Source organism: Prenolepis imparis, unplaced genomic scaffold, assembly GCF_030444845.1.
Source record: "Prenolepis imparis isolate NDT839.2.m4 unplaced genomic scaffold, iyPreImpa1.0 SCAF_7, whole genome shotgun sequence".
In the NCBI taxonomy this organism is placed as follows: Eukaryota; Metazoa; Arthropoda; class Insecta; order Hymenoptera; family Formicidae; genus Prenolepis; species Prenolepis imparis.
This window is the reverse complement of record NW_028141165.1, coordinates 13,633,304-13,644,726: the sequence shown is the minus strand read 5'-3', so window position 1 is coordinate 13,644,726 and position 11,423 is coordinate 13,633,304. Positions and strand designations below refer to the sequence as shown.

At 30.9% G+C, this 11,423-nt stretch overlaps 2 protein-coding genes across 2 annotated transcripts; both read right to left on the bottom strand.

Annotated features, from left to right (window-relative positions):
• Positions 1-1,295: 1,295 nt before the first annotated feature.
• Positions 1,296-6,113, bottom strand: LOC145938393 (protein brambleberry). Its single transcript, XM_083041959.1, has 9 exons — positions 5,713-6,113; positions 5,221-5,628; positions 4,313-4,498; positions 3,987-4,209; positions 3,604-3,900; positions 3,233-3,445; positions 2,916-3,149; positions 2,556-2,838; positions 1,296-2,492 (listed from the first exon to the last, which is right to left on the bottom strand). The coding sequence occupies exons 2-9, from the start codon at positions 5,602-5,604 to the stop codon at positions 2,354-2,356; spliced, it is 1,959 nt and encodes a 652-aa protein (XP_082898085.1). The 5' UTR covers positions 5,605-5,628; positions 5,713-6,113; the 3' UTR covers positions 1,296-2,353.
• Positions 6,114-6,237: 124 nt separating this feature from the next.
• Positions 6,238-11,133, bottom strand: LOC145938390 (nonsense-mediated mRNA decay factor SMG8). The gene is made up of 16 exons (XM_083041958.1): positions 10,853-11,133; positions 10,560-10,704; positions 10,176-10,450; positions 9,801-10,031; positions 9,533-9,729; positions 9,356-9,459; positions 9,001-9,194; positions 8,605-8,844; positions 8,258-8,461; positions 8,066-8,178; positions 7,830-7,976; positions 7,548-7,758; positions 7,124-7,459; positions 6,850-7,029; positions 6,548-6,692; positions 6,238-6,455 (listed from the first exon to the last, which is right to left on the bottom strand). The coding sequence occupies exons 1-15, from the start codon at positions 10,894-10,896 to the stop codon at positions 6,572-6,574; spliced, it is 2,742 nt and encodes a 913-aa protein (XP_082898084.1). The 5' UTR covers positions 10,897-11,133; the 3' UTR covers positions 6,238-6,455; positions 6,548-6,571.
• Positions 11,134-11,423: the final 290 nt, after the last annotated feature.

Below are 11,423 nucleotides of genomic sequence, written 5' to 3'. Positions count from 1 at the left end.
AATGTATTTTTAAATATATATAGTGTACAATTACTTAGCATTGAGAAGTACTTCTACATGTGACATATGTATAATTAAAAATTTCTTGATACTTGTATAAGTTTGTTTCAATACAAAATATTTAAATTATATGATCAAATTAATAAATATTATGTAAATTAAGTTTAAATATAAAAATATTAACTTGAAATATAAAATACTAACATTACATCAAGATATATACACCTGATATCATAGTATCAAGATCAATTATTTATTAATATTATTGAGGCACTGTATTATTATCCAAGAAGAGACTTTATATACAAAATCACAAAATATAAATGATTTAATCTATTGATAAACAATATAATTGATGATCGAAAAATTGTGATAATTAGTAATATTTGTAAATTACTGTAAAATTTCTGATAAATTTTTATTTGTACCGTACAATACATGTTTTAATGAGACCAATCATTAATCTATTCATAAAAGAAATAATATATTGAGAAAAGAAATTAATAATTTAACTTAAATAAATGATTATTTAAATAAGTTTTTTAAAAAATAAATTACATATACATAAAATATTTTTAATCTGATTTTTAAAAATCTTTTCTAGATCTATTATTTCTCTGATAATTAAATATTCAATATCAATAATCAAGTTCTTATTAAAATTATTGTACATTATACAATTTTATTAATTGTTATTGAATAGAGTTATTGTGAATATAGTTTCTCTTTAAGGTATAATATATGAATTAAATTCAATAACAATTCAATAACAATTGTTATTGAATTGTTATTGATTCACATATTATACCTTAATAAATAATTGATCTTGATACTATGATATCAGGTGTATATATCTTGATATAATGTTAGTATTTTATATATAGACTTAATTTATATAATATTTATTAATTTGATCATATGATTTAAATGTTTTGTGTTGAAACATACTTATACAAGTATCAAGAAATGTTTAATTACACATATGTCACATATAGCTGTGTTTCTCAATGATAAATAATTGTACACTATATATATTTAAAAATACATTATTCTCCTGCTTATTATTCTTCCCTTTATATAATAGCAGATAATAATTAAAATTTCTGTATTTTTAAATATTATAAATGATAAAATGGTTGATAAAGATTCAATGATAAATAGATCAAGAAAAGAAAGATTTTAAAAAATCAGGTTAAAAATAGTATACGTAATTTATTTTAAAAAAAAATTATTTAAATCATTTATTTAAATTAAATTATTTAAATTAAATTTCTTTTCTCAATATATTATTTCTTTTATGAATAGATTAATGATTGGTCCCTCATTAAAACATGTATTGTACGGTATATTATACATATATATGTACGGATAATTATTAAAAATACTACTAATTATCGCAATTATCAAATCTTTGATTATCAATTATATTAATTATTATTGAATAGAGATTTGTCACATATTATACCTAAAAGAAACTTAATTACTCTAACTCTTATTATAACTAAATCTGACTACTTACAGACAGGGATCCGGACCGAAACAAAATTAGGATTCGGTCGAAATCGAAAAAATAAAAAAAAAATAATAAAATATTTTAATAAAATATTTAATAACTGTTCCGGTTCTAGTTACAGTTTTCTGATAAATAAAGGAAACCGAAACCGTTTAAATTACGATTTTTTCGGTTACGATTCCAGTTTTTTAAATTTTTACTTTTCGATTTTTTAATTAAATTAATTTCTAGATTATATTGCTTTAAAAAATTTATTAATTTTTAACATATAAATATAAATATATATATAATATGTAAAATCTAGAGAAGCTTCCATGCCATGTTTCAAATAAGCTACGAGATTCACTGGCACTATAGCCAAGATGCTAGCTCTGGTTAAAAATGGTGCTTGTAAAAAGCGTCTCGTAGCTTATTTGAAACATGACATGGAAGCTTCTCTAGATTTTACATCTATGACAGTATTAATATTTTTAATTATATATATATGTATAATTAAAAATATTAATACTATGAATTTATATATATATATATAAAATATAATTTTATATATATATATATAGAACGGAAAACATACTATCCTCACAATTATCGTTATTGCGATGATACATGCGTTTCAGAACATTTTAAAAATAATTTTAATTGTATTCCACTTTGACGAGGCAGTTATCATCATGATATTTCTGTTGCGCAAAAACAGAAAAAAAATACCGAAAAGAATAGTAAACCGAAAATAAAATAATTTAACGGTTCGGTTATGGTTCCAGTGTTATAAATTTGATAGAATTTCAACACAGTTTACGGTTTTGGTTCCGGTTCGGTCCGGGTCCCTACTTACAGGATTCAATTAAGATGGCTATCCACGAAAGATGTGCCAGTAGAATGATGATGGCAGTAAGATTGTCCGGGTGAAACAAACACTCGACATTTTCTGCCGTTTCTCGTTTTTGCCAGACAAATTCTTGAATCTGACGGAGTACCACTAGAATCATATTTTTTAGTTATTTTATGATTATTAACCCATCATTCTAATAATGTTACGTACCTTCTAGATCGCGTCATCCTATTATACATACGATATTTCAATTCCAGCCCTTCCGCTATATTATTAAAATATTTATCATTGTAATCCTCCTGCAACGAGCTTATCGTGTTGGAAGAATCGCAGTCCATCTGATCATCCGACATATTCGAAAACTCCCGTGTATAGTTATACACATCTTCGCGGTTCTTCTTCAATGGTTGATATGAACAGGAAAGTTCCTCGTGCGTGCTTAAATTGCGTTGATTTGGAGAAGTGATCAAATGTATTAAATCATTAGTTTTCTCTAAAAATTGATAGGAATTATTGTCAAAAATTATCGCTTAATGATTTTTCTCGCAGTTTTTCAAATCGGAAAAGTACCTTTACAGTAATTTGTTTGCAAAATGATGAAATTATAAAATTCCTGTATCTTTTTCATTAACTTTTCCTGCAATCGTATTTTTGGCATAGAACTGAAGTATGATGTTGTTGTATACTTGTATGCATTTCCGTTCAAATGTCCATTTTGAGAGATCAACTTTGCTGGTTGTGTCTGATTCGCTTCTGAACTGCTTGGTCCAAACATATGTTGTATTCCCAACATTACGAAATACACTGCATTAAGAAATAAATATGCATCAAATACAAGTCAATATTAATATATTCATACACGCATAATTACTTTGTACAATACTCACTTGCAGTAATTAAAAATATTAGTACTGTCATAGATGTAAAATCTAGAGAAGCTTCTATGCCATGTTTCAAATAAGTTACGAGATTTACTGGCACTATAGCCAAGATGCTAGCTCTAGTTAAAAATGGTGCTTGTAAAAACGCAGCAACTATCATCGCCACTAATATATACACAACATGTGAAACTATGCGATACATTCTTTGCAGTTGTTCACCTAAAAATATGAAATATCAACATATATTTCGATTTTAATCTATATTAGAGTTTATTTTAAATATAATGCAAAAAATTTAATGTAATTAATTTAACCAAATTTTTTTATGCAATTAAAACAGACTATGCTCTCATAATATATTTTATATTGTAATGTACCGGTATCACCGATATAGTCGGTAATCCATCCTAACTTTTGGTCTACTTCTGTGCGCATGATATTAGTCAGATTCCAAATATACTGAATAGTATCATTAATTTGTGCGAGTTTCTGCATTGTCTGCTCGTAATGTTCGATGGTTTTCTCATGTTGCTCCAATATATGATTAGTGCTACTTTCGATTTTATCCCAAATTGATTGCATTTGTTCTTTTATGCTGATCAAGTCTTCCAACACTTCGTGATGATTTTTACCATGCTCGATGACTTGCTGCTCGATCTCTTTATGTGCCTTTTCTGAAGGATATAAATAAACTTAAAAAATCTATACAAATGATAAAAAAAGAGAAAAACATACAACATATATAAAAAGTGTTTAGTACCTAATTTATTTTTTATATCCTCCGCCATGGCTGCGAGCTGAATATGCCCAGATCGTATTAATGCCTTTTCGTTATTCAATTCCCTCAGATTTGACGTTACAAGATTGTAAGCTGTTGCTTGAGCATCCTTCAAGTAATGTTGTTGTTCCAAGAGTGCTTTGTTTCCCTTGGATAATGATGATAGAGCTTCTGTTGTCTGTTCTTGCAGATGATCTTGACTTTGCTGTAGGAGTCATAAATATATACCATCAAAAACAAATAAATAGATCACTAAAATAAATCACTAATAAAATATATTTATCACACTGTATATTTAATATAACTACCCTCAAAGACTTCAATGCCTCAATTTGAGAATGCGCAGACTGCATCAGCTTGTTGACAGTTAACTCTGTAAGAGCACGAAATTGTGTATTCCGAGCTGTATAACAAACTGCTCTTGCTCTATTACTGATTAAATGATATGCATTCCACATGTCAGCATCCATATTTGTTGTACATTGTTGAAGGGACTAAAAAATAAAAATTATGTTTTCATACTTACTATAAATTTTCTTCCTTTACACTTTTTCTATTAATAGCACTATTTCTATAACATTGTTTTAGCAATTGTTTCTTTTTATAATTCTTTTTAATTAGTTTGTATAATATTCTTTAGAATTATATTAAACCATCTACGAATTGAGCAATGTCAGATACTACAATGCATTGTACGACTGAAAGCTTTGGGGAGGTCTTGAATCTTGAAAAGTAAAAGGAGGGGGAAATGTGCAGGTTTGAACAGGCATGGAATTTACCCTCTTAGTTTGTGAAGGGTACAGACATTCTGCAGCCAGTTATCTTGTATTATATGTTTTAGAACACAGCATAAATTAGCTTTTATATATTATTAATAAATAACATACATCGATAAATTTTAGTAAATAAAAACTAGTCAGTAGAATAATTCTGTTACATGAATATGATCTTTCAAAATTGTGTTTTAGTATTATTTGATATATAAAACATTAAACTATACATTGAAAAATGCAGAATATAATAAAGTGCATTTATTAATTAAATTATTATTACTTAAAGATAGATTTTAAATAGAATTTAAATATATTTTAAATGAATCTTTAATGGAATGTATATAATTTTGATTAATAAGACTAATAGAACATAATAGAATAAAGTAACAAAAATTTTTCATTTACAGATTATGCAAAGAAATTGTATTTTATCAAATACATACCATTGCCTCGGTGCAGGGAAACATCTTCCTTCCTTCGACAGCTGATTGGCAATTTAAAAGATTTACGCTCAGTTTTGCGAGCTCTTCTTCAGTCATATCGGAACACGAGGTTCTGATTTTCATAACAACTTTATGTTGACAGGTCTCCAATGGAGAAGACACTTGAATATTCGTAAACTTGGCAGCCTGCTGGAGGAACTTTTCATCCTCTGTCATCGACTCATAAGGAATTGAGATCAAAGGTACGCTATCAGCAACTAAAATAGTTTTGTCATCTGATTTTGATTGCCATACCCAATCCAGTATAGATGTACTCCCAAGTTTACAATTACATGATGCAATAAATATGAATAACAACAACTTGCAATTCATCTTGAACGACATTACGGGTGTTAATTAATCCGTTGTCTGAAAAAGAAAGAAAATTATAATAATGTTTAAATAACTTTGCATTATAATTTTAATCGATTCATGAGATGTGCATACAATTACCTAAAATTACTAATGATTTCTTCAGAAAAAAATAATCCAAATCTCAATTACAGACACAGGTTATTTTCTCCCTCTTTTGGCTTGCAATTAAAGTCCGCTAAGAAGACGAAGGTACAAATTACGCAAACCGCAAACTAAAAATAGATAATACGTCGTGAATTGGATCGTCCGTTCGAGACTGCGATTTGCACATAACAATTTTACAAGTCTGCGTTGCAAAACGACGCCGACGTAAGCAGATATTCGAGAAGGTTTCACGCGCTTCCCCGAAACTTCTCGATCGTTTCACATCACGTCGACGAATCACGAGCCACAAAAAACGACCTTTTTGTCGGGCACGTTGTTTTTAACGATCTCAACGAATTCAAACGCGATGACAACAACTTTCCACCTGTTTACGTTCATGCGCTCCAACGGCAGTGACGTCACGTGACGTTTGAATGCCTGGCGGAAGTTTCGTCCAACGAACTTCCGCCACTTGCGGGTTGAAATACTCTCTCTAATATAATTATCTTTATCTATCTCTCATATAAAAATTATGCTTTATTTAATTAGAAGAATTGAAATTGTTTCGAGTAAACAGTGAGAAGGAAAAATTATATTTTTGTGAATTTAGTTGCTAAAGTCCAAGTTACTTAAGTGTGCGAGCCAATCGCGAACGAGAATGTCCACACGTGATCACGTGATCTGCCAAATGGAGACTAGGTTCAAATAGGAAGACGCTTTATTTTCCTACGAATTCACTGGAATAAAAGAATTCCGCGATTATACATAATTTAAAAGGTAATTGATTATTCGTTAAATAAAAAAAAATTATGCACAAATAATTTTTTACAGTGAAATTTTCATATCACAGTCTTCACTTCTTTTCAGGCAAAACCTCGCTTATACCGTACATCCCGGCTAACAAACGTCCGTGAGATATAGATACTGGCTCCTTAGGTGGTAAATATGGTCCTTTTTCACCCATATATACATAACTTTGAGATTTATTAAGAAAAAAATAACGTCAATATTTGAAGGGAAAAAGGAAAGTTCCAAGTAAGAGAACATATTGCTTGTATGTAATTAAAAGACGATTAGATTGTTAATTTTAAGAATTTGGATATGCTGTAAAAGCTTTAAAGAAAAGGATACGGCAATCTTAAAATCCAGTATGCGCTTTGTGAGAGCTTGATCGGTTCTTCGCATCCGGTGACGAATATCGGGCAAGGTGGAGGACCAGGTTGAACACGGGGGTTTAATGTGACGTGTACTGGCGCTTTGGGTGTCACTACGTGGATTCTCATTAATTGAGCGACCAATGGCTTCGTCTGCCTAAAGATAGAAAACATATTTATCCGATGAATAAATTTATCCACGAACTTTTTGTATTAGAAGTCGGTCTCGGTGTGAATAAAATTCTACGAACCTGCAAGGACACGCGAAGAAGAGCGGCATGTCAGCTGTGCTGGATGTCACCTTATTTCCACTGTCTTTCACTATTCCATTTCCACCGGTCTTTAGAACCTTGTCGGGCGCGGACGCCATGAATCTGTGTCCGCGTGGACACTCATACTCCACGCCGACAAATATCTTTACCACAAATTCTTTGCCGCCCTTGGACTTACGACCACGAACGCTATTAATGTTTTGGAAATTCTTGCCTCCTCGCGGGCAATTATAATTTCCGTGAGACCCGTGATCAGATCCTGTAAAACCCACCGTAGGCCACAAAGAGCTACTACGCTCCTTTTGATGTTCCAGTCTGTAATATGATACATTTTTCTTTGTAGATTTTTTATTTTTGGAAAAAGTTGAAAACAACTAATGTGATGTGAATATCTTTTCCTCACCTGACAGTCACATCCCATGGTAGTAGAAACGCGGAGGTAGGAAATATCCCGGTTTGATGCTGCAATCCTAAATTGTGAGAATAAAGGCTACTCGGTCCGAGACATATCAGAGACCAGCTAGAAAATTGCGGTAGTAAACCGGGTGGTGATTCGGTGTGTAACATTCCAGGCAAATATTCTGTTGTCGATGGCTGCCTAACTAAAGACTTATCTGTAAACATATTCTTGCATTTAGTCACACGTATATCACACAATGCTGTAAAAAGTAATGTGATAGAATACCTTTAGAGTTTTCCGCATCGCTCTCAATGACTTCTATGACAACTTTGTGCGAATCGCTCGGGGTAAGACTTGTTTTGCTGCTCAATCTGGGGATTTCCTCTCCGATCGGATCGCTCGTCATCGACGATTGACCTCCACTGCCATAATCTGTAATTTTTTTTGTTATATTTTCTTGTAAATTAATCAATTGAAAGCTCGCTAAGAGAAAATGTTATATCTCATTCAATGTTACTTGCCATTTAAACTATCAGCTCCTAAACTACAGGCTTGCGTGTCTTCTTGGGGCGTAGAAGATCCATTGCGACTGAAGGAATCGTGACGTTTTGTCGCCGGAAATAGTTGCGCTGCTCTGCACACAAAAATAAAAAAATGTACATTTGTCTATCTTATCTTCCTTTTTGAAAAAAACTTTTAAAATATAATTTCACCTATAGTTGTGTGTGCTAGGTTGAAACACGGGGAATTGTATACTCTCCAATTGCGCGCAACCGCATTGTTTCGCTAACATTTGGAAATAGTCGTTGTTGGCTTGTCTTAGACTGAAAGGATCTTCTCTTGGACCTTGAATTCGACCACAATTGCAAGCACACACATATCTAATTCCACTGCAATGTTCTCTGGTAGGTAGTTCGCTGAAAGCAATTGAAAGGAAAAATTTGGCAATTGATTACAAATATAAATAATTTATACAGAAATATATATATATATATATATATGTATATATATATATATATATATATAATACATGACCTTTCTTTCTTATAGGGATACATACTCATCATCCTCTCTAGGTTCAGTTTGCTCTCCACCTCCAGCACCTTCGCTACCTCCTTTGTGAATGGGATTTGTACAAGGATGACCGGTGAGTGACAATACTTCGCACATTTGTCTGCCAGCACGCCAATGTTTGTCACACTCGGCCTGTAATTTTTCACTGAATTCCTCGAACAACGGACCGCGAGCGTGCATCTCGAAAACCGCCATCGCATGCGCCAGTTTCGATTCGTGATATGCTCTAAAAGGCATTAATTTTTTAATTAAAATTAAAATTTAATATTATTAATAAATAATAAAATAATAAAATTAATAGTTAATAATATTAATAATTTAATAATAAAATTAAAATATAATCTGTTTTTTAATCGCCATTATCTCTTAAATAATTTTCAACCTCGTGTAATGTTGCGGTAAGTTCTCTTGATACGTTTGTAAAGCTCTAGGAAGTACTTTGCTGCATCGGCTTTTACTGAATTTCACATCGGTATCTAATAAATTGTGAAGTGTTGACAGTTCTTTGTCGGTTCCATAAATAAAGTAATCGAATACCTTGCTTGCTACTTGGCAAAATAGATTTAAAGTAGGTATCTGTAAATATTATTCATTTTTAAAAGTAATATGCAATAGAAAGTTTAACTCTTATCAATACTAATACTACTTTTAATATATCGATAAATATTAATTATATTAAATTTATATCATTATATTGATTTGGCATTCGTCTAATGATATAATTCCTAATAACGCACTTCAAAATAAGCTGGCATAGAGTGTCGACCGACATTGTCGTCAAATCCTTTTGCAAAAGCCAAGTTTATGTGTTGTTGCAAAAATAATTTAAACGAGCGAGATTCTGTAAATGTATGAAAATTATCTTTATATGTATAGCACAATTTTTATTTGATCTCCATTCATTTTCATCTTACCAGTCTCAGTATTATCTATTACGATACTATTTGAATCTAAACTGGCGAGACTTCTCGATGTTGTACCGCTGGAACTAGTTTTGCAGCTTTGCATTAATTTTCTCGCCATAAAACCCAGCATGTCCCTTGAATCTGTATTTCCGGTATGCACATACACAAATTCCTGATTAGCTGGTATTGCAAACAAGGAGTTTGAGCTAAAAGCAAAGGAAAGCGATTTTAATGTTTTGTCAAGTTTCAACGAGATTTGATACCTTAAATTTTATACCTGATATTAGTAACAATTCTATTTTTCCTCAACATATGGTAAATTTGATCTTCGAGCGAATGTTCTAATTTCTTAATATTAGCGTCACTGTCTGGATTTTGGAATGCTATAGGACAAGTTTCAAAATAAAATAATACTCGCGGTGAACATGGTCTAACGTTTGCAATCCAATCTTTGGGTAGACTAGGAATAGTGTTTAACATATCGGAAAGTTGTGCCGAAATCTTCTGCCTGTCATAAAAGCATTACAATATTGTTTTATTAGAGGAAAGTTTAAACCAAAAATTTAATGTGTGTGCGCATATAAACATTTTTAATAGTATATAAATCAAATATATATGACCTATTCCCAAAAAAAGTGAAACTGATGCTAACCTGACTATATCCATAGCACGAAAAAGATTTATATAACTGTAATCAAAGGTCTGCGTCGGATGAGTAAGTATAATCACATGAGATATGTGAAATAGTACTAGGAGCGCTCTTGCAAATTTATCTCTCATGTGTGCCCACACACTGAGAAAGTCCTTACATTCCTGTTTCTCTATAAACTTGTCATACTGAGTTACAAGTGTATGAGTATCCAAGAATCCTCTCAAATGCAAGAAAACTGTCTTTTCACGAGGATTATAATATCCTTCAATTTCACACTGACAAATAAAAGAAATAAAATCAAGATACTTGCTTGTTAATCATATCAGAAAGTTCCGGTATTTGAAATTCAGATTGAAGTCCAGATATTTAAAAAAGATATCTCACCCAAGAATCTTTGTCAATCTCTGGTTCATCCAGATGATTTAACTGAAGTATGGAACTTAACATTTCCATCTTGTATCCTTTAGCTTGATACTGAGACTTGCCAAATACCGAGACAATCACTACTTTTTGATCGCCTTGTGTAAAACTATAAATCCAATGTTATATGAAAAGATTAATAGGATTAACAGGGAGTTTTTATAAAATAGAAAAGATATAAAATATAACATATGATATAATAATTGTGTAACTTAATTAATCTTGAACGATTCGTTTTTTTATGAACAATTCTTTACCTGTCCACATCACATGGTAATTTAAATTTGTGCGGTCGCATCATGAACTGATATATATTTGCAGAACTTTTTTTTAAATAAGTATGTCTTCCCAACTTAACGATATCAAGTTGTACAAAATTTTGGATTTTATTCCTTTAAAGAATTCTTTTTTTATATATCAAAACGACTCTTATTCTTGCATTTCCCACATTCTGTTGACATTTCTACATTTGTACTGCTGTTTTTTTTTTTTTACATAAAGTACCTGCGAATTGTTTACATTGTAATCACAGGATTCTCTGCAAGGTTATGTTTTTCCTCTTCTCGCAGAAGAGTGGGGGAAATAGAGTCCCTAGAAATAAGAGTCTGGCATATGTTCTAGTTTGATACAAAATGGCTACTGAATAGTGTGAATTTGAAAGCAGAATGAGTTCTTTTTTTTTTGAGAGTGTAGTTTGTCAATGATATTGTGATATAAATAATTGTGGTTAATAAATATTTAATAATATATAATTATATAAATAATTATAATTACAATAAATATAAAATTATTAATATCAATATAAATTGTACAACTGTTATTAGACAG

Bases quoted from the DNA above. Each gene is read 5' to 3' on its own strand.
- LOC145938393 (XM_083041959.1), bottom strand. From the start codon at position 5,604: ATGTCGTTCAAGATGAATTGCAAGTTGTTGTTATTCATATTTATTGCA. The intron at 4,210-4,312 runs GTAGTTATATTA...TGACTCCTACAG, and splicing joins AGGCATTGAAGTCTTTGAGG to CAAAGTCAAGATCATCTGCA. The intron at 2,493-2,555 runs GTACGTAACATT...ATATGATTCTAG, and splicing joins AGGATGACGCGATCTAGAAG to TGGTACTCCGTCAGATTCAA.
- LOC145938390 (XM_083041958.1), bottom strand. From the start codon at position 10,896: ATGATGCGACCGCACAAATTTAAATTACCATGTGATGTGGACAG. The intron at 7,977-8,065 runs GCAAGTAACATT...AAAAAATTACAG, and splicing joins AGGAGCTGATAGTTTAAATG to ATTATGGCAGTGGAGGTCAA. The intron at 7,030-7,123 runs GTTCGTAGAATT...TTCTATCTTTAG, and splicing joins TTCTTCGCGTGTCCTTGCAG to GCAGACGAAGCCATTGGTCG.